Below are 22,516 nucleotides of genomic sequence, written 5' to 3'. Positions count from 1 at the left end.
GCTGGGGCCCGTGCCTCCGAGACCCGCGCCGGCTGCGAGTTGCGGCAGCCGCCGTCAGCAGCGCGGGGTCTCTGGGGCCGCTCCTGGGCCACCGCGCTTCCTCCAGAGCCGTCGCCGCCGCCGCCGCTGATTCATGTTCTTCTCGGTGCCGCCACCTCCTCCCCAGCCCTCCCGCCCGGAGCTCGAGCTCGTACCGCCCCCCCGCGGAGCCCCGGGCGGCATGCTCCAAGCTCCAACCCCACCGTTGCCAGTCTGGCCTCCGGCCTCCAGTCGATCCCTATCCACACACCTCCCTAGCCCTAGCCAGCAACCCCTACCCCAGCTACCCCGAAGCCGACAGAGGATCTGGCTCCGTCCCCTGCATGGACACCCCAGCCACGCCCCTCCTTTTCCGAAATACACTCCAGAATCTTTTCAAACCCAACACTCCAGATCCTTTCCTCAAAACATCGCTAGAGGCCTCTACCACATCCCAACTTTTGTCCAGACTGATCCCGAAACCCAGTACCCGCCTCACAGGATATAAACCATCTCAATCCCCAAGACATTTACGACCATCAGCTCCCCGCCCCATATTGTCCTGACTCAGAACTCTCCCACTATCTGCACCCATTCGTACCTCTTTCACGAGCCTATCACCCAAATACCCCATATTCATGCTCCATTGCCTACCCCTTTTTCTCCAAGACCTGGGGCCTTGAGTCGAGTTTTCCAAGCTCTTCTTGGTAATCCTCGGGTTTTATCTGCTATCCTACTACTGTACTACATAGCCCAAAGCCCAGTGGCCCATGTGTTCTGGGGTTGTCATTCTTCCTAGTTACTTCCTCTGCTTCTACCCCCCATTTCCCAGGAGATGGTATGAAAGTTGGCTTTAACATCACAATATCTAATAAAACATTAGCTAGTATTAGTAGAGCACTTTGCACATAGTAGGGACTCCATAAATAAATAGGCCTGTTAAATTGAATGAATAATTGCCTCAGAGCTTGGCCTATCCCACAACCAGTAATCACTGGGGTGGTTATGCCCACGAACATCCTGTCAGGCAGATGCAGAGCCGGTTCCAAATCCAGCCTACCAAGGGTTCCCCTCCCTTTGCCCAGGCCTTTACCTAGCCACTGGAGCCTACTCCAGAGAGCCCTTCTCAGAAGTCCTGGGTGAGAAGGTGGGACAAGCCGCTCAACACTCTGTTCTCTGCAGCTTCACTGGATCTTTCCAGGGATTCTCTTTCTGAGCAACAGGGGCCTGCCTCTTCCTTCACTTGGCCCCATCAGTGATTGTTTATTAATTATACTAATGATAAAAACAACAAACAGCAGTGCTGGCAGCATCCTCAGACCCAGCTGGGGGCGCCCCCAGGCGGCAGCACAGGGGGAGACTCTGGAAGCGCTGTCAAGAGTTGGATGGCAGGTCCCAGAGTCAGTGGTTTAGCTCAGCACTTTGCCAATTTTTTTTTTTTTTTTTGGCGGGGGGTTGGGGGGGCACCATAGGTTGGCTCTAGGACCCTTTCCTAAAGGAAGAAAACTTGCTCTCTTCCAGAATCCATAGCTTCTGAGCTTAGGCTGAGTCGGATCAGGGCAGGCAATAGTATGGGGCTGAAGCCAGATTTGCAAGGGCCGCTACTGTGGCAATGTGGCTAGTACAGCCCTGTACTTGGGCACTTGTCACTTCTCAAGGCTCTCTCTCCCACTCTACTCTCTGAAGGGGACTTCTAGCTTCCACTGAAAGGAAGCCTCCCCTTACTGACTTTGGCTGACATTGGAAAGACCCCTCCAAGAGGATGTTGAACAGAGCCCAAACCCAGCCTTCTACTTCCTCTACTCCCTCATTTCCTCCCCATCATTTCCTGAACTCTGACAAAGAATCCCAACTCAAGGACCATCCTTTTCTACCTGTCAAAAGAGGCTTCTCAGACATGTCATGGATGCCGCTGCATTTTCCACTCAGTCTTGACAAAGTTCGTAACTCATCTGCAGACCTGAGGCATATCACCGTCACCCCGTAGCAGCACACTTTCCATGTGTGGTCAGGAACCCTGAGTTCCTGCTTTCTCTATTCCTGCTTCTGAATCTCTCTCAATTCTTAGTATTTTTACTTGCAGGGTAGGGAGGACTATGGGGTCCTGATTCTCTGAGTTTCTAGCTCCTACATTGGGCTCTTGCCTTCCCGAGGCGTCACCACCCATTCTTCTTACCTATCTCCCCTATCTTCCTCCCCCTCTCTCTCTGGGCAAGGTACAGGAACATGCTTTAAGGGTATACAAGCAGGTGTGATTTTGCAGGAGAGGGTGTAGGTGGGTGAGAGGGTGTGCATTGTGATGTATGAGGGAGGGTGTGCATTTGTGCAAACTCTAAATGTGACTGGCAGTTTGTGGGTGGATGGGGAGAAAGTGTGTGTGTGTGTGTGTGTGTGTGTGTGTGTGTGTGTGTGACTGGAGGAGGTTGGCTCCTTATGCAAATACATGCCTGCAAAAATCTCCCTTCCTTTCATAAACTGATTGCTTGGAAGGGAAATAATCATATCAACAGGAAATATATTTGACCTAATGCAGGAGCAGCTGTCCCAGGAGTTCCTGTCCTCGGAACAGAACCAGAGCCAGCTATGATCTATCCTTGGGGAGTAAGAAGGACCTGCAGGGGAGAGGAAGTAAGGGCCAGCAGCAGACCCTTATTATGGATAGAGCTAGGTTAGACCCTGACATCTCCCTACTCAGGTGAATTAAGTATCTGCCCACTCTTTGGCTTTTATGACCCAGGACTGCCCAAAGAGGCCAAAGATTAAGAGAAGGCAAAAACAAACCTGGAAATGAAAAACATCTGCCCATAGTAACAGAACACTCTAAAGCAACTTTCAGCAGTCTCAGAAAGCAGCTACTTCAACATTTTCAGAGTTATGACCTCCTCCTCCAGCCCCTCTGGGGAGGGGGGGATGTGGAGGACCAAGAAGGAAACAAGGAGAGGCCATGGCAATCTCCCTGGCTGTGTAACCAAGAACCTATTCTTTCTCAACTACTGGTTAAAGAGGTGAGAGTTGTGAAGTTACACTTAAGGAATGGGGCAGGCCAAAGACTGTGTTCCTCATCACCTTAGAGAAGCCAGAGAATCTATGCATGTGGGGCTTGGAGGAAAACTTCCTACAGGTGTGATGCCAGGTGCTCTGGGAACTGTTGCTGTACTGCAACTACCAAACGTCTCTTGCCTGAAAATTCCTAAGCCAAAACAATGCCACTCCTTGCCCAGCAAAAGATGCAGAAGAAAGGTAAATTCCTAGGAGAAACTACATTTTGACTTAACAGTGACGGAGGACTTTCAAATGATCAGATTTTTCCCCAAAAGCAGGTTTAGGAAGTAGGAAGGGAGCAATAAGTTTGGGTTTTCTGAAACAGCAGATGGATCCAGATATGTGGAAGAAAAAGTTGTCCTTTTCAAAATTTCACCTAGGGATGGCCCTGAGCAGACTTTCATGTGTAACTGTGAGTGTGTGTGTGGGGCGGGGCGGATCTGAATGCCTCGTATTTAGTTGTCTGTATTTCTCTTTTTGACTTGACTCTCTTTCACTGCAGTCTGGTAAGTGAGGTTTTTCTGGCTTTATTTTTATAAAAACTTTTATTACGGGCCATTTTAAACATATACACAAGTAGAGAGAATAGTAGTATAATGATGAATCCCCAATGTACCTATCACGCTGCTTCGGTGATTACCTTGCCCAATTGTATTCCACTGTCCTATTTTTTTGTTGTTTTGCTAGAATTTTTACAAGCAAATCTTAGCCATAAAATTAATTTTAGCCATAAAATTAATTAATATTATACTATGTATCTGTAACAGGCTTTTTTTTTTATGCCTACAGCACCTGGTCTTCTTAGGTGGTCTCCCATCCAAGTACTAACCACCAGGCCTGACGCTGCTTAGCTTCCAGTATCAGACATCAGGCTTGTTCAGGGTGACATGGCCGTAGAATTCAGGACCTTCTGCTTGTAAAGCAGATGTGCGAACCGCTACACTACAGAACCACGTCCTGTAACAGCCTTTAAAAAAACTCATCCATATATAGATTCGAATGGTTATATATAGAAATATTTATAGATATGCATATATATATAACAGTATACCCATATATTTCCTTTTTCAGCTGAGAAAGACCTAAAAGCAAGACATCCCAGTGGCATGAGTGTACCTAGCACCTAAATCTTGGTTTTTAATACCACTTTCCAATAAAAGGAACTAAGAGTCCTTGGAGAAATGCTGATTCTAGGATTGGGGCAGTAAATATACTGCTTAGGGCATCCTGCAGTGCCAGAAAATAAGGAAGTGCTCAAAAACAAAAACAAAAAACCCAAACACACACACACACTGCTGGTGTATATCAAAGGGTCAAATATATATTTGAATAAATAAATTAATGGGCAGCATAGATAAATCTCCCACGCAGAAGAACTGCAAATAATTTATGTAGATACTTCACTCTCAAGGAAGGGGAGCACAACCTTCATTCCAGTGTAGGCTATGAAAAGTGACTACTTTCCAAAGAAGACAGAAGGGAAAACGGGGAAAAAAGTAACTTTACAGTCTATGGCCATGCCACCCTGAACATGCCCGATCTCATTTATCTCAGAAACTAAGCGGGGTTGGGCCTAGTTAGTACTTGGATGGGAGACCACTTAGGAATACCAGGTGCTGTAGGCGTTAAAAAAAAATAATAACTTTACAGTGGGAAGATCTGACAAACATTACATAAGCCAGTTGATTAAAGTTAACATCAACAGTAGTTAAGTCATGTTGATAGTAGCTACCCTTGATATGATAAAAATGGCATTTTAGCTCTGTGGTCTTCTTCCCAAATAACCATGATCCCAGTCCAATCATGAGAAAAACATCAGGCAAACCCAAAAAGAGGAACATTCTACAAAATACCCTACCAATACTACTTTAAACTGTCCAAGTCATTGAAAACCAAAGTCTACAAAACTGTCACAGCCAAGAGGAGCTTAAAGAGACGTGACAACTAGATATAATGTGGTATCCTCAAATGGAACAGAAAATGACATTAGGGAAAAGTTGAGGATATCTTAATAAAGTATGGGCTTTAGTTAGTAATAATGTGTCAATATTGATTCATTAGTTCAAAAAAAATGTACCATATTAATGTTAGATGTTAACAACAGGGGAAATTGTGCTTGGGATAAATGGAAACTCTATTTGCGATTTTTCTGTAAATCTAAAACACATACAAACCAAAAAACAAAAAAAACAAAAAAACCCCACACACATCCATACCCAATAAATTTTTTAAAAATCCGTAAAATCGTCCTTGCTTCAGTAGCACATATACTAAAATTGGAATGATACAGAGAAGATTAGCATGGCACCTGTGCAAGGATAATATGCAAATTCATGAAGCGTTCTATATTCTTGACAGAAAGAAATCTAACTATGGGAGGTGAACACACAGTGTAAATATATATATGCCTTACTGTTAAAGTGTACAACTGAAACTTAACTGGATTTCATTAACCAATATCACCATAAAAAATTTAAAAATGAATAAATTTTTAAAAATCCATAAAATCATATTATACCCAGTTTGTGTTTAGTTCTACTCAACAGTCTCAAAAAGTCTTTTTACGGTAGGTGTGTTTGAATCAGGATACAAACAAGGACAACATATTTAATTGATTACTCTTATAGATTTTAAAATCTCCCTTGGACATGAAATTCATAGAAGAAACTGGGTCATTTGTAGAATTCCTACAATCTAAATTTGGTTAATAGTATCCTTGTGCTATCATCTAACATGTTCCTCCACTACCCACACTTCCTGAAGATTGGTTGTTAGATCTAGATGCTTGGCTAGATTCAGGTTGTTTTTTTGCATGAAGCCTTCTGAGAAAGTGTTTTGTACTTCCAATTTTATCATAGCAGGAGGCACATTATGTCCCATGGTCCTGTATTTAGTGATGATAAGATTCATTAGTAGGTTTATAAGTTGGCAACCTGATCCATCCAAAGTCCTCATCAACCTTTCACCTAATAATTTTATTGATCATTGACGATCAGTGCCCGGAGTGATTATATCATCAGGTGCAAACAGTGATTTTCTACTGTCATTCTTCCTGCATTTTTGGCTCTAGTTCTCTTCCCTCATTTCCCATAACTTCTGATCAAGTCCAATACTATTTTGGACCCCAAAGCTGGCTAAATCCTAGTAACTGAAATTTACTGCTGCAGTTGCAATCAAGAGGAACTAAAGAAGGATTCTATAGAATGCATGGAAACTTGTTGGAAATGCAAATTCTTGGGTCCTGTTCGACACCTACTGAATCAGAAACTCTAAAACAGACCCAGCAATCTGTTTTAACAAGCCCACCAGGTGCCTGGTAAAGTTTGAGAACCACTGCCCTAAGACAGCCTTCAACAAAGCAATGATTTACTAAGGTCCTACGTGCATGGCAATATGCTGGGAGCTGAACATTATGGATGCAAAAAAGGCCTGGTGTCCTGGTGCCCCACCATCTATTCAAGGGAACAGGACATATGCTTGTGAAAAGGTAACTAGTAATATAGTTGATAGTCAGTGTTCCCAACAAGCCACACAAGTGGTACAAGTGGAAGATTCCAAGGAAAGTTCAGTGAGTTGGCCTGGTTGGCCAAGGTTTTAGAGTTGACTCCAGCTATTCCTCAAAAGAAGAGAAAGACTTTGGGGGTAAGGGTGGAAGGGAAAATAGGGAGGATTTCCAATAAGGGGCACTAGCATGAATAAAGGAAGGATGCTCATGAAAAGGATCACCTTGCTGGCAGTGAGGCTGCTTTCTTCTCTCTTACCACCACCATTATGGCAGTTTGGGTGCGGGTGTAAGATATGGTTTACCCGGCTGGAAAGTGCAGAGGGACGTTTGGGTGTTGTATGTGTAGAAAGGCCTCTGCCTGCTGTACATCTGAAGGATAAGTGTTCTGAACGTCGGCATAGAACTCACGTGGTCGAGTACCTTCGCACTCACTGGTTCCGAAGGCCAAGTGGGCAAGCCCCAGCATGGACGAAGCCACGCCCGGGGGAGGCGGGGCCGGGCTGCGGGGCGGAAACTCAAATCTGGCGGCGGCGGAAGCGCGGCCCCTGCGGGGCAAGATGGCGGCGCCCAGGCGGTCCTAGAACAAGTAGGTGGCTTGGCTGGAGAGACAGACTTCATCAGATACCGGTGGACGACTGTCGTGCAGGGTATCCAGTTCCTTTGTCGGAGCCTACCCGAGTGCGTTTGGACTGCACAGGAGTGGCCTCGGCCCCTTGGGTGAGGAGATCCTGGGGATGGCCCCCCATCCCGGAGCAGCATAAGCTGGGACTCCTGATTTCTCTGTGCTGACACGGGTGGTCCAGGAGCTCAGGAGACCACAGAGCCCTTGAAGGACCAGATAGTGTACAAGTGTACTTCTCCCATCCAAGTACTAACCAAGCCTGACCCTGCTTAGCTTCTGACATCAGATGAGATCGGGCGCGTTCAGGGTGGTATGGCCGTAGACCAAGTCTTGTACTTCTTTGGCGATACTTATTCTTAAGTATTTTATTCTTCTTGATGCTATTGTAAGTGGAATTGTTTTCCTAATTTCATTTTCTAATCGTTTTTTGTTAGTATATAGAAATACAAGTGTTTTTTATATATCAGTCTTTTACAGCCCAAGGTTTTCAATAATTCAGTACTTTTAGCCCAGGCACGTTCTCTCCAGATTGATACAGAATCACCATTCCCCGATATGACTCATTTATCTGTCTGGCTCCTGATGGCATTCTCCTTAGTTCCCCTTCAGTTGTTCCTGAGTGTTTATCATTCACATATTGTAAACAATCTAAGTTGGCAGTAAATATTGTTGAAAGACTGATGACACCAGGGAGGGAATGGCAATAAGGTATGAAATGGGGAGAAATGAGTTGACATGAACCCAAGGAAAAAGAGGGTTTTTTTGATGCATGATAAAAAGAACCAACTACAGAGGGCCCATCTTCTTTATTGTTTTTAGGGGTGAATGAGAGGGCGTCCCCACACTGAAGCAGTGCTGGAAAGTCACACTGGGCAGGCAGCTGGAGTATCATAATGCTGTCAAGGCCAAAGCCAGGGGAGTCTGAGGTGGACCTGCTACAGTTCCAGAGTCAGTTTCTGGCAGCTGGTGCAACCCCAGCGGTACAATTGGTGAAGAAAGGAAGTAGAAGAGATGGCAATGCTAATCCAGACCAGCCTCTGCAGCAGGATCATCGTGATGTGGTGATGCTGGACAGTGAGTGGTTGCGGGTGTGAGGCTGAGAAGAAGAGAGAGTACAGCCTCAGGGTCCCCTCCTGCATCCTAATGTGGCTGGATTCTGCCAAACCATTATTTCAGACACTGAATAGCCTCTGTTGCTGCAGGCCATTTTACATAGGAAGAAACTGAGGCTCAAAGATGTTAAAGATCTTGCCGAAGTTGACATAGCTTGAGCCAGGGCCCCACATCAGCTGCTTTTCTTTCTTTGGCTTCTCTCTAACCCTCAGACTCTTCCTGGGAAGGTATGAGTATCCTCAGATCTGGATTTTTTTCTTCCTCAGATCTCTCAGATTTGCCCCCAGCTTTGGTTCCTGCTCCCCCGAAAAGAGCCAGGCCCAGCCCTGGCCATCCCCTGGCTGAACATGAGGACCCCGAAGAGAGGCTGAACAGGCATGATCAGCACATCACTGCTGTTTTGACTAAGATTATTGTGCGTCTCACCCTGGCTGAATGGGACAAGTCATCCTAGGGCAGCAAGGATATTGGGTGGGGCTGGTGAGCTTTATGAATAGTGATTCAGAAAGATGAGACTTTATCCCCTTGAAGTCAGATTGGGGGCTGGTTTAGAATCACTACGCCCTAAAAAGCAAGGTGGGTTTATCATTCCCTAGAGCGAGATTCTAGTCATATAGAACTGGTGCTAGTGAGATAGGCTCCATCTGGGGAAATCTCTATATTACCACTACTTTATGCTTTGTTGCTGCAGGAACGAGACACAAGTTCAGCGGCTGTGAATCTGCCTGTGCCCAGCGGTGTTGCATTCCCTCCTGTATTCCATCGCTCACAAGAGAGACAGGTATGCAGGAGTAACTTTAGATGGTGCTTAGGGTATAGTTGGGTGAGCCTCAGTGCATCTTCCTCAGGTAGGTAATCTTAATAATGATAAGCAATTCTGTTGTTAAAGCAGCACCGTACTAAGCACTTTATATACATTACTTCATTTAATCTTTATAATAACTGTGTATGGTAGATATCATTATCCCCATTTTTTTCAGATGAGGAATCTAAGACCTCCCCCTGCCCCAAGAGATAGATAACTTGTCCAATACCACATATCTAATAGAGAAGCCCAAAAATCCAACCCAGATCCGTTAGACTGTTAAGACCTGTGCTCCTGTAGTGCTCTGCTTCTTCTGAGGACTAGGGTTGTGATCCTTGGAGATTAAGCAAATCCCTTTTATCTCTTTGTTTGAGTGACCTGGGTATAAAGAGATTGAGAAAAAGAATGAGGTGATGAGTATCAATCACCTGGGTTTTCTTTTTGCCCCATAGAGGAAACCAGCAACATGTGGTAAGAGAAGCATCTTTGCCCAGGAAATTGCAGCACGGAAAGTGTCTGAAGCCAGAGTCCCACCGGTTAGAGAAGTTGTGTCTACCCTGGACCCACCAGAGCGTAAGCTGAGATTGAAGAGTCATGGGCTTGGCCATTTTGTGATACTTGATCATAGAGTCATCTTTGGATATGTTCCTGGCCTATGGATACATGTTCCTGGCCTCAGATACGAAGTCCATTTGAGCCATCTAAAAAGAAAGCTGTCCCATATTGCCACTTAGAGTATTGAGCATGAGTGGCTTGGGTCCACATATGGGTCTTAGGTACAGGAAGAGGGCAGGCCATGACTCAACCCTAGGAGAAGGGAAGAATATAGAAATGTCTGGCGGAAACTGTAAAATAAAGATGGAAGCCAAAATTCCTTTAAAGATACAAATTACTAGCAGAATAGCTGGGGGCAGGCCCTGGAGGCAGATAGCTACCTAAACATCTAAGAGAATAGTCAGAAAGTAGAATGTTTCTAAGGGAAATTTCTTATGTAAGTTCAAGGGGAAGAATGAGTGGGTTGGCGTGGAGAGGTTACCATCCCAACTCGACTTATTAGGGGTGGGGGACAGTCTCCACTCTGTGCCTGGGAAAGTTCTGGGGCCTCCCTCTGTCTTCCAGGGCTAGTGGGATTGGAAAAGAGGGCCAGAAAGCCCAGTTAGTATGAGGTGATGAAACTGATTATACACTTCTTCCAGGTACTGTGACCTGTGAGTCATTCTTCCCTAGGGAGCCAGACTACCAGGTTCCATGGGGCAGCCAGAGTTTCCAGGGACCCCATCTGGTCACAGGGAAGGGGCTCAGGGGCCAGGAGGCTGAGAAGGAAGCCCAGACTATCCATGAAGAGAACATAGCAAGACTGCAAGCCATGACTCCTGAGGAGATTCTGCAGGAACAACAGCGGTTGCTGGCTCATCTTGGTATGGGTACCTGGCTTTCCAGCTGAGACCAGGCTAGGGAGGGACAGCCACTTATTGAGGAAGGTTTACTCCGAGTATCAGTCGTTGTGCTGAGTACTTTAATGCATTATTTCATTCTGTCCCCAAACTGTTCCTGTGAGGTAGCTGGTACTAACCCCATTTAATTATTGGGGCGGGGGGGGACTGAGGCTCAAAATTTTAAGAGATTCTTCCCCAGGTCACACATCTGGGAATGAGGTGTAAACCCAAGTCTGTGGTTTCACAAGCCCTACTCTTAACCACTCTGCCGTATGTACTGTACTATCTTAATATAATAAGCACTGTGTTATAACTGATCTCTAGTATGGCTGCAATGTACTTTACGACACTCTACTATACCTCCCTTCTAGTTCCTATTCACCAGAACAATAGTACCAAGTCAATCTTGTGCTAAACTGTATACCTAGCACCTACATAGAGCATAGCATATATTAGGTTTTTAGTGAATATTTGCACACAAGTAAATTAGCTGAGAGTGAGAGAAATTGTTCCTTAAATTCCTTCTCTTTCACCCTAGTCAATATTCATTCATTTATTCCACAGCCACTTACTTTGGGCCTCTGACCTGGAGCCAAGCACAGGGATGAGCATAAACTTGGGCCAGGGGACTGTGAAGGGTGGAGGCAAGGGTGGGCAGGCAGGTCCCAGTGACAAGTATGGGTCATTGAGGCCCCAAGAGAGTCCCCGGGGCTCAGGCAAAGGCTGGGAAGTGGCCTGTCTTGGCCTTGGCAACCATAGGCAGGCAATATTCAGCAGGTTTCAGGTCTAGAGGAGGCTAGGGAGGATCTGTCCTCACCTATTCTCCCCTGTACCTTCTCCTAGATCCCAGCTTGGTTGCCTTCTTGAGATCTCGCAGCCGCACCCACGAGCAAACAGAAGAAAAGGCCACCGAGGAGCAGAGGCCAAGAGGACCCTCTCCAGAGGTCACTGGAGAGGAGCCCCTAATGACACCTTCTGTCAGTGAGTCCAGGCAGGACGATGAGCTGGAACCAGGAGCCCCAGGTTTGGAGCTGGAGGAACATCTTTTTGGAAATCAAAGTAGAAGAAAGTATTAGTTCTCCTGGGCCTGGCAGATGAGAAAACAGAGAATCGTCTCTGTTTTTGGACGTCGTTATTGCCTTGAAATCAGTCTTCCTTTGTTGATGTGTATGTCCTTCCTGCACATGCTTCCTGTTTTCTTGTCCTCTTATTGCTCCTTCTCTCCCTTCCCTGGTAAGAAGTAGGAGTGTGTGGTGGCCAAATGGCCCCCTCTCCTGGCAGATATCTTCCCTCTGCCTTTGCAATAGCTGCCCCAGCTGTGGCTCCATCCATCCCAGAGTTTTCTGCCTCTGCTCTCGATGTTGGGAGGAAGATGGCAGCGCTAGGGAGATGGGATAAGAGTCTGACGTAAGTTGTATGAACATGCCAGACCTGAAGCAGAGAGGCCAATAGAAGCACTCATTTGCCAGGACCTTGATTATTTTATTAGTCATTAACAAAAGAAATTGAATTATGAGAGCCAGGAACCTCTTGCCCCTAAATGAGCTCCAGGCCAGCTGAGCAGTTTGGGTAGGGGTTGGGGTGAGGAAGCAAGAAGATGTTCTGGGTGTGTGTTTTGTACATCACTGAAGCAGTATGGCCACCCCCTCATTGTTCCCACTGTCCTGCTCCTTTAGGAGGTCGATACTTAGCAATGGAGAATTGTTTTCCCTGATATGTGTGGTCCTCCATTCCTCTTCTGCTCCATTTCTCTTCTCTTCCTTACCTCTTCCTCTTCCTTTTTCCCTTCCCAACAAATCCTTGCAGTCCGAAAGGGGCTGGAGCCAGGGACTGGGTGTGTTCTGCCATATCTGAGACATTTGCCCAGTTCCCAGGAGTTCCAGCCCCTGGGTCATGCCATTTAGCCATAGCCAAAAGCAGAGTCTGCCAGACTCCTGGACAGAGGTAGATGTGGCTGCTGCTCAGTGATGGCTGGGACATCGGTGAGTCAATGAGTTGAGCTCCTTAGTAAATAGTACTCTGCTTCTATCTCTCCAGCTCTGGCACTGCCTGTTACCCCACACAAGGAATGGCTACACATGGACACTATTGAGCTAGAGAAGCTTTATTGGACCCAGGACCTGCCCCCACTCCAGCGGCAGCAGATGCAGGAGGTGAGGAGGGCCAGCTGGCCTACAGGGGTGGAATGGGGTGGGAGTGGGGCTGCAGCTTTGTACCTAGAACTCAGGCTTTTTTTTTCCCTGGGCTTGAGAAACATCTCTCCCGTGCGCTCACCCTTCTGGCACCATAGGCCAGAGGAGCCCCATTTCTAGTCAGAGATAGAATCAGGACCTAAGCCCTGAGAGGCCTTGGATTTAAGGTAAAGAATGGGTGTGGGGAAGTTGGTACTGTCCCTAGCCCATAGTCTTCTTTCTCTTCTCATTAGAGGATGCAGGCCCGATTCAGTCTTCAAGGAGAGCTACTGGCCCCTGATGTGGACCTACCCACCCATCTGGGACTGCACCACCATGGAGAGGAGGCAGAGGTGAGGCATAGGGCTCAGGGAGGACTGGGCAGCTTTTAACAACCATGTGGTCAGATGCCTTCAACCTCCTCTATGCCCTTTCTGTATGGCCTTTCTGTCCATTCTGGTTCTTAGGTTCAAAATCTTTCTCCTTGTTCCCTCACTTTCTAGTCAGTTGCCAGAACTTGCCACTCCTATCTCACCTCCCCTTGATGTTTCCTAGATAAGAGCCTTGTTCCCTCTTGCCTGCTCTATTGCTCTGTCTTTCTCTGTCATGCCGTTCCATCCCATTCCTCATGGTGCTGCCATGCTGATTCCCTCTGGCCCAGCTTGGGCCATGCCTTGCCTGAGAAAGTTTCCTTGCTCCTTTCTGCTCACAGAATAAGGTCTTGGCTCCTTAACCCTGCAAAACAGTCCTTCCACAGTCTCATTCCTGCCACACCATTCTGCTGTACTCTCCCCACATACATCCTGTACTCAAGAACCTCCAAGGCTCAGCTCCTGAAGCCTATTCCAGGGACTACCTTACCCTATATTCCAGGGTAAACTCTGCCTACCCACTGAGACCACATAAATTTTCCAGGTCCCACCTCTACATAAGGGTTGCTGCATATATGTTGAGGGGTGCTCCCTGTGTCTTGGCTCTTTCTGATTTCTTGTCTCTACCCCAGAGAGCAGGGTACTCCCTGCAAGAGCTGTTCCACCTGACGCGCAGCCAGGTGTCCCAGCAGAGAGCACTAGCACTGCACGTGTTGGCCCAGGTCATTGGCAGGGTAAGTGGTTTTGTCCTGCCAACCCGCACATCTCACCTCTCAACCTTAGTCTTACCTCCTGCCCTTTTCACTCTGGCTCACTAGGCCATACACCGGCCGTCTGTGGGTCAGATGGGGAATGAGTTAAACCCAGGGTCATAGGTGGGCAAGTAAAGGGTTTAGGACAAAGACTATGACTTCCTCCTACAAGGTTTTATCCTCCTGCCTCCCAGGCTCAGGCTGGTGAGTTTAGGGGCCAGCTAGTGGGCAGTGTCTTGCACCTCCTTTTGGATGCTGGTTTCCTCTTCCTGCTGCGCTTCTCCCTGGATGACAGAGTGGATGGGGTCATCGCAGCTGCTGTCCAGGCTCTTCGGGCTCTGCTGGTGGCTCCTGGAGATGAGGTACAACATGGATAGGAATGGGGCTTTGAGACATCAGAGTCCCTGCTCCTCCTGCTGGGCATGCCCACATTGTAAAGGCTTTGCTAGGCAGAGCAGAACATGAGATGAGAACGTCACCCTCTTTTCCTAAAGGCCCCAAAGCGTGGAGCCTTGCCTTTTCTTTGTGGGTGATTCTGCGCTCTACTCCTGGACCTACTTCCTGGCCTGAACCCTTCTTCTCACCCCATTCTCTTTCCTCTGGCAGGAGCTCCTTGACAGCACCTTCTCCTGGTATCATGGAGCTTTGGTGTTTCCTCTGATGCCCAGCCAGGAGGACAAGGAAGATGAGGATGAGGATGAAGAGCACCCAACAGAAAAGACAAAAAGAAAGAGCCCTGAGGAAGGAAACCGGCCTCCATCTGACTTGGCCCAGTATGATGTCATTAAGGTGACGATGCTGGGACAGCTGCATGTTTCTCATGACCTCAAGAGCAAGCACTTGTTGGGCAAGAAGGGTCATCAAAGCCTAGCTGCATTTGGCAGTGGGTTTATTTCTCTGATCCCCAGGGGCTTCTGGCCACCAACCTGCTTCCTCGGCTGCGCTACATTCTGGAGGTGACCTGCCCAGGACCTTCTGTGGTCCTTGACATCCTGGCCATGCTCATTCGCCTGGCCCGGCATTCCCTGGAGTCAGCCACACGGGTGAGAAAGAGGAGGCAGGGAGCAGGGGAAGGCCTTAGCTGGGCCTGATCTTGACCCTTAGCCTCCCTACTTCTCTTTCCTCCTGTCCCCCACAGGTTCTGGAGTGCCCTCGGCTGATAGAGACCATAGTTCGAGAGTTCCTGCCCACCAGCTGGTCCCCCATTGGGGTGGGGCCTACCTCCAGTCTACACAAAGTTCCCTGTGCTGCTGCCATGAAACTACTTCGTGTCCTTGCCTCGGCTGGTAGGAATATTGCTGCCCGGCTGGTGAGCAGGATATAGGGCAAGGGGCGGGGCGGAGGTGGGGGACCTTGAAACAGTGCTGAGTTGGAGGCTAAGCCATGGCTCCTGGACTCTGGGTGGCCCACTCATGACATCTTCTGTGTCTCTGATCCAGTTGCTTAGAAATGCAATGAAAACCACCAGTGACGAACCTAGTCACCTGGAGCCTAGTGAATCCTGTAGGCCTACGCTGCTCTTGTTATGAAGGGAGGGCTCCCTGTTCTGTGGACACAGACCAGAAGAGCCACATACAGATGGGCACCCATCACTCATAGCCAAGTAGCCCTAGAAAAAGTACTCACCAAGTGCTTGCTATAAAGGAGAAGAGGAGGGGAGAGGAGGAGAGAGGGATGGATGAGATAGTTTCACCCCAGCCCAGAGCTATGATTCTATGGTACCAGTGGGGCCTGGAACAGGGCTGAGTTGAGTCAATCACTATAGTGAGAGGACCTGAGGCTACTTGGGACTCCAAGATGACCTTGATTCTTAGACTCTCTCCATCCTCAGTTGAGCAACTTTGATCTCCGGAGCCGGCTGTGCCGCTTTATAGCTGAGGCTCCTCGGGAACTGGCCTTGCCCCCAGAGGAAGCTGAGACGCTGAATACTGAGGCCTTTCGTCTGTGGGCTGTAGCTGCCTCCTATGGCCAGGGTGGTGACCTTTACAGGTGAGGAGAGACGAGGTAGGCTTCCTCGCAGACCCTTCCAGTTCTGAACTGTGGCCTAACCTGATGACAGCCTTGCTCCAGGCTTCAAGCTTGGAGGGAGACTGAGAATGAGGAAAAGGGGATTCTGGGAGTAAAGAAGAGGGCTTGGAGGTCAGGACCAGCCAGGAGAGAGTGGAACAAAGCTGGATTAACTACATTCTGTGCACAACAGCTTTGGTATAAATCAGATTTAAATTCCTTTTGGGGAAGCCTTGGAGGGCTCCCTCCTTCCCTTCAACTCCCAGCCTTCTTTCCCTCTTGAAGCCTACCATCAGTACCCAGCCCTGGGATTTCTCCCTTCTAATGGTCCTTAAACAGACTGCAGAGGCCTGGGGTGGGTTTTGGCCTGTGTCTTATATCTCCATCTCTCTTTTACACACTGAAAGGCAGTAATTGTTCTCCCCAGGGAGCTATACCCAGTGCTGATTCGGGCCCTGCAGGCCGTGCCGAAGGAGCTCAGCACCCACCTCCCTCAGCCCTTGACCATGCAGCGGATAGCCTCATTGCTCACTGTTCTTACCCAGCTGACCCTGACAGCCAGCGACACTGCCTCCAAACCCAGCGGGTAGGTAACAGCCATGAGCTGTAGGCAGGTACCTCCTACCAGGAGCTCTGGGACAGGCAGGAGACCTCCTCCCCAGGGAGAGGATGGCTAGAGCTCAAAGGGGAATCAAGGCAGTCAGATCCTCACTGTTGCCCCTTTTGGCACTCCTGTAGTGACTCTGCTGGGGCCACCCCTTCCTTGATCACTTGGACACAGGTGTCAGGGCTCCAGCCTCTCGTGGAGCCATGTCTAAGACAGACTTTGAAGTTGCTGCCCAGACCTGAGATGTGGAGTGCTCTGGGCCCAGTGCCCACCGCCTGCCTGCTCTTCCTCGATGCTTACTACCAGGCCTGGAGCCAGCAGGTGAGTGTCACCTGCCTGCCCTCCACCGTGCCCTGGGTGCCCCACCTCTATCTTAACACTCTACCCTCTTTCTCTCTCTCTCTGTCTCTACCTTTTCACTCCTACCTCCTCATTTCCACTTTTTCCTACCTTCCACCCTTTCTCTCCTACCTTTCATTCTCTTTCCACCTACATATCCAGTAGAGCTTCCAAAGAGCCATGTTGGTGGAGACCTGAGAACTCCAAGCAGCATCTCAGCCTCCTTGGAGCCTTTATGCTCCCTCAGGACCCCAGACAACTAGTCCTAGAGCAACCGCAGGGTCTTCTCTCCCTCCAGAAGGATCAGAAGGCAGAAGCCTCCCAATACTGACTCTTTGGGGCTTTTGAAACTGTTGGGTACACGGAGTTGAGGAGAATAGGTTCCCTGGGCTGTTAGCTCAGTGATCCCATTGGTCCCCCAGCCAGGCTTGTGCCCAGGGGATTGGCTTCAGGACATGGAGCGCCTGTCAGAGGAGCTGCTACTGCCCCTGCTGAGCCAGCCCACTTTGGACAGCCTGTGGAATTCCCTTGGGTACGTACGATGTGTGTGTAGTTGAGAGGGGAGGCAGTTTCTCTGCTTGTAGGATTCCGGGATCTAGCTCATTGGTCCATCCCAGGTGGAAGCCCTCAGCCAGAGGGAAACCTGACTTCCTAGCAGGCAGCAGTTGGGGACTCTGAGGAAGGTGGGCACTGATCTGCACAGCTAAGCCCCTGCCTGTTCTAGCCTGGCACACATAAGGCTAGAGCCCCCCTCAGCTGTTCCATTCTGCTTCTAGGCGCTGCTCTCCTCTCTGCAACCCGCAGTCCTGTGCTCCGTCCCCCGAAGCTCTCTCCAGCCTCGTGTCACTGGGCTGCACAGGAGGCTGCCCCCCTCTCAGTCTGGCTGGCTCAGCCTCACCTTTCCCAGTCCTCACTGCCCTCCTTTCTTTTTTCAACACCCTGGTCCGGATCCACAAGGGGCTATGTGGCCAGGTGAGCCCTAGGTACCTGTTTAGGGGCCAGGCAGGGAGCCAAGATGGCAGGGGTCAGAAAGAAAGGGGGAGGGTGGCCTTTTGTGCCAGCACACATTTCTCTGAGTTTGGCTGGTGAGGGAGCAGCCACCTGGGGACCCCCAGAAGGGATCAGAGTCACCATCTAGATCTGAACAAGCTTGCTTTTCCTCAGCTGGCTACCATATTGGCTGCCCCAGGACTCCAGAACTACTTCCTCCAGTGTGTGGCTCCTATGGCTGTGCCGCAGCTCACACCCTTCTCTGCGTGGGCCCTGCGCCATGAGTACCACCTGCAGTACCTGACACTCACCCTGGCCCAGAGAATGGTGGGTATCCGCCAGCCCCGCCTCACCCCCATACCTCTATTCACTCCCTCCCTTCCCCTGTCCCCCATTATCTCCATCCTGCTTCTCTGGAACCTGTGCTGCTTCTGGCAGGACATGCAATTCCTGCTTTCCTCCAGATGTGCCCCTCAGCATATATCCTCTTTGCTTAAATCCTCATCCTTACTTCTCTTTTCTTTGTCCCCTCTCAAACCCCTGGCCCCTGCCTTCTGTCCACAGGCAACACTCCAGCTAGTGCCAGCCACCAATGCTGCCCTCCATCATAGCATGGCCTTGGCCCTGCTGAGCCGGCTGCTGCCTGGAAGCGAGCACCTTGCCCATGAGCTACTTCTGAGCTGTGTATTCAGGCTGGAGTTCCTCCCGTAAGTCCAGGGTTGGTGGCATCAACTCACCCCTTTGAGAGGCTGCTGTGGTTGTTGATAGAGCTGTCCTGAATTTGGAGCCAGGAGACCTGGGCTTAATTCTCTTCCTTCTATGAATTACACTTAACCTGTCTGAGCTTCCATTTTCTCATTAGTAAAGTGAGGATGAGGATAACCATATTAAAGAATTATTATGAGACTTAAGTGTAACCATATAGCTAAAAAATGGTATGTAAACTAGTTATACATATGAAATAGCTAATGGTTCCTGAGTACTTACTCTGTGTCTGGTAGTCCCTTAATATTTGCCTATGTTTTAAGTATTTTACCTGTACCATAAAGTAGGTATTACTTTTTTTTTTTAATGCCTACAGCACCTGGTAGGTATTTTTTTTAATTTATTTTTTAATTATAGTTGACACAATATTAGTTTCAGGTGTACAACATTGTAATTAGACATTTACATACCTTATAAAGGGATCACCCTGCCGGGTAGATAGGTATTACTATTATCCCCATTTTACTATGAGGAAACTGAGGCACAGAGAAGTACTGTAAACTTGCACCTAGGCAGCTGGCTCTAGAGTCCATCCTCTTAACTGCCACACACACTAAATGGGAGGTTATTAGGGAAGTAGGGAGGAGCAATATTGAACCTAGGAACCTCTGGAAAGCCCTGGAGGGTTGGCATGACCTTCTGGGTGCTGTGGTTTCTGCCCTCATTTTTGGCTTTTGGGTTCTGTTACAGGGAAAGAGCATCAGGGGGTCCAGAGGCAGCTGACTTCTCTGACCGACTATCCTTAGGGAGCAGCAGGGACTCTGGGTGCGAGCGAGGGGCCCTGCTGGCCCAGGCCTGCCAGGACCTCCCCAGCATCCGCAGCTGCTACCTGACTCACTGCTCACTGGCCCAAGCCAGCCTGCTAGCCTCTCAGGCCTTATACCGAAGGGAGCTACAGCGAGTCCCAGCACTACTGCTCCCCTTGCCTAAGGGGCCACTGCTGCCCACTGACTGGCCTTTCCTGCCATTGATCCACCTCTACCACCAGTCCTCAGACCCCCCCACCGGGTTCCCTGCTGCTGACACTGTGGGCACAGCCATGCGGGCCCTGCAGTGGGTGCTAGTCCTGGAGAGCTGGCGCCCCCAGGCCCTCTGGGCTGTGCCCCCTGCTGCCCGCCTGGCACGGCTCATGTGTGTGTTCCTGGTAGACAGTGAACTGTTCCGGGAGACCCCAGTACAACATCTGGTGGCAGCCCTCCTGGCCCGGCTCTGCCAGCCTGAAGTCCTGCTAGACCTCAACCTGGATTGCCCACTTCCTGGCCTGACGTCTTTCCCTGACCTCTATGCCAACTTCCTGGAGCATTTTGAGGCTGTCTCTTTTGGGGACCACCTCTTTGGGGCTCTGGTACTCCTTCCCCTGCAGCGGCGGTTCAGTGTCACCTTGCGCCTCGCCCTCTTTGGGGAGCACGTGGGAGCCTTGCGAGCTCTGGGCCTGCCTCTGACTCAGGTACTTTCTCAGCCCAGCAGAGCCTACCATGGGCATTCTGTACTGGGTCTTGGGGACAATCTTGAGGAGTAGGGAGCTTTGGTGGGCCTCAGGTTTCTTATCAGGGGCACTGAAGATCGGGTAGATTTGGATTGTTGAGAAGGAAGGACAGAATGTATCTAGTGGAACAGAATAAGTAAAAGCTCAGAGGCAAGAATGAATATAGCAGGTCGGGAGAAGGGAGCAGTCTAGAACATATTTCAGTTTGGGAACTTGGAAACAAGGCTAATAAAGTCCTAGAGGACCTCAAATATCAGGTTGAGTTAAATTTATAAGCTGTAAAGAGCTATTTTTTAAAGGTTGGATTTTGAAGTTTTTCTTATAATGTCTTCTGGTAAACTTAAAATATAAATATTTTAATATATAAATACATTTAACATGTGTATATAAGATATATTCTATTTTATATAAAAAACTAAAGTATAAAATATTTTTGAGAATTAAAAAGAACATTAGAGTCACCATCATCCCACTGTCCAGTGGTAACCATTTTGATGTATCTTTTCTAGTCTTTTTTATATGCATATGTATTTTTATAAAATTGGAATCACTGCATAATGTTTTCTTTAACATTTTATTTCTAAGAAATCATTTTTTATTATTTAATAACCCATTTTGTAGGTGTGCCCATGTTTATTTTAACAGAATCCCTCGGTGGGCATTAAAGTTGTTTCTGATTTTTTGCCATTTTAAGTAGCACTGTGATAAACACTATTGGACAATTTTATTTCTAGTTCTCTCTTAATAATTTCTGCAGGGAATTAAGAATAATTTTTTAGAAAGAGAATTACTAGTTCAAACAACATGAACTTTTGCAAGGTTTGATAATATAATTGAGCAGTTGAACATGACATTTTGAAAGTTTTCATTTTAAGTAGATTAAACAAGTTGTGGTAGGAAGTAGAAATGTACAACTGCTTCTCGGTTTTTGCTGTTTTCCAGCTCTTTAGTCTTTAACCTTGATCCTTGTGATAGAGAGGGAAGGATGTCTGTCCAGGACCTGACCTTTGCCCTCATGATTTGATTCATGTGACCATTAACCATCCACCCTGTTGTTTGGTGATACACATTCCAGCCCTCACCCTCAGCATATCTCATCTTCCTTGTCACAGTTGCCTGTGTCCCTAGAATGCTACACACGGCCTCCTGAAGACAACCTGGACCTCCTTCAGCTCTACTTCCGGGCTTTGGTTACTAGTGCACTCCGTCCACACTGGTGCCCAGTGCTCTATGCCGTGGCTGTGGCTCATGTCAACAGCTTCATCTTCTCCCAGGACCCAAAAAGCTCAGTAAGTTAAATTGCCATCTTCAGAGGGAGAAAGGGAGCCTGCAGTTAAGCTGCCTCTGGGCCAGCTGGAGAGTAGGTGAGGGCCAGGTAGGGCCAATGATGGGTACCAAGCCTTGACCCAGTGCCACTTCTCCCTCTTCTGCCTCTAGGATCAGGTTAAGGCTGCCCGTAGGACCATGCTGCAGAAAACTTGGCTTCTGGCAGATGAGGTACGGTGGGGCACATCCTGGAGGGATGGTGGGAAAATAGAGGGCTTTGGGGGGACAGAGATCTCAACAGAATCTCACTCCCCACTTCATAAAGTTTCTTCTCTCTTTGCAGGGTCTCCAGCAGCACCTCCTCTACTATAAGCTTCCTAATTCTTCCCTTCCAGAGGGTTTTGAGCTATATCCCCAGTTGCCCCCTCTGCGTCAGCAGTACCTCCAGAGACTGACCTCAGGGATGCCCCAAAATGGCATCAGAGACCTAGTATAGCTGCTACAGATGAAGAGATGGATACATCCTCCAGGAATTCACCAACAGAAACCTGGCTAGACAGCAGCGCTTGTATTCTAAGGGTGGGCAGGAGGCAAAGGAGCAGAAGGCTTGCCTTCCTGGAATCAGGCTGTTTGAGCTTTTTTGGAGCAGGGTAAGCCCTACCTTTATATCCTAATATCTAGAGCTCAGGATCTGGGGCTTCTGAGGGTCTGTGCTGAGAATGAATGGTGACTTAGCTATTTACCCCCTGTTGGGGACAAGACAAACTAAGTACACTTCCTTCTTCCCCCTACCCCCACCCCAGGCTAGGATATAGGACTGCTATAGCTATGCACTGAAATAAACAGATTTTTTTTATCTCCTGGAAATCTGATTTGGACTGATTTCAGATATGTTAGTTCAAGGTTGATATGAAGGGTTGGGTTATCTAAGGAGAGAAGCATGAGAGAGATGGGGGAGGAATTATGAGTGGGAAGTGAAAACTGAGTTTACATCTGGGCACAACTAAAATGTGGATCCCAGTTCTGGAGTAGAGGCAGGCCAGGGCAATGCTCTTGAGAATGGAAGCACTTCTTGTGAAGGACTCTCTTGGCAGTCCCTGTGAAGTATAGGTATCCTTAATGAGGTCTTTATTTCCTATGGTCCCTTATTTATCTCTTAATGATCCCTTATTTCCATAAACTGCTATCCTAAGACATGAAGGAGCCATAAATCAGACTGGT

General features: G+C 48.3%; 1 protein-coding gene, 1 non-coding gene and 1 pseudogene across 2 annotated transcripts; all 3 read left to right on the top strand.

Annotated features, from left to right (window-relative positions):
• Nucleotides 1–4,567: 4,567 nt before the first annotated feature.
• LOC111736356 lies at nt 4,568–4,685 on the top strand (annotated as a pseudogene).
• Nucleotides 4,686–5,310: 625 nt separating this feature from the next.
• LOC111736429 lies at nt 5,311–5,413 on the top strand. The gene has a single exon (XR_002779179.1). It is a non-coding gene; the product is annotated as a U6 spliceosomal RNA (small nuclear RNA).
• A 1,672-nt stretch (nt 5,414–7,085) lies between these two features.
• Nucleotides 7,086–22,162, top strand: RPAP1 (RNA polymerase II associated protein 1). Its single transcript, XM_011354948.2, has 25 exons — nt 7,086–7,282; nt 8,007–8,261; nt 8,567–8,715; nt 8,992–9,081; nt 9,558–9,678; nt 10,302–10,523; nt 11,385–11,564; nt 12,579–12,694; nt 12,967–13,065; nt 13,716–13,817; nt 14,030–14,197; nt 14,442–14,624; nt 14,744–14,878; nt 14,974–15,144; nt 15,667–15,824; nt 16,270–16,428; nt 16,581–16,770; nt 17,211–17,320; nt 17,565–17,760; nt 17,953–18,105; nt 18,343–18,485; nt 19,234–19,990; nt 21,142–21,318; nt 21,467–21,526; nt 21,639–22,162. Exons 2-25 carry the CDS (start codon nt 8,081–8,083, stop codon nt 21,789–21,791), a joined length of 4,173 nt encoding a protein of 1,390 aa, XP_011353250.1. The 5' UTR covers nt 7,086–7,282; nt 8,007–8,080; the 3' UTR covers nt 21,792–22,162.
• The last annotated feature ends 354 nt before the right edge of the window (nt 22,163–22,516 follow it).

This window comes from Pteropus vampyrus, unplaced genomic scaffold, assembly GCF_000151845.1.
Source record: "Pteropus vampyrus isolate Shadow unplaced genomic scaffold, Pvam_2.0 Scaffold19, whole genome shotgun sequence".
Lineage (NCBI taxonomy): Eukaryota > Metazoa > Chordata > Mammalia > Chiroptera > Pteropodidae > Pteropus > Pteropus vampyrus.
The sequence above is the reverse complement of the archived record's forward strand: the minus strand, read 5'-3'. Positions and strand labels throughout refer to the sequence as shown.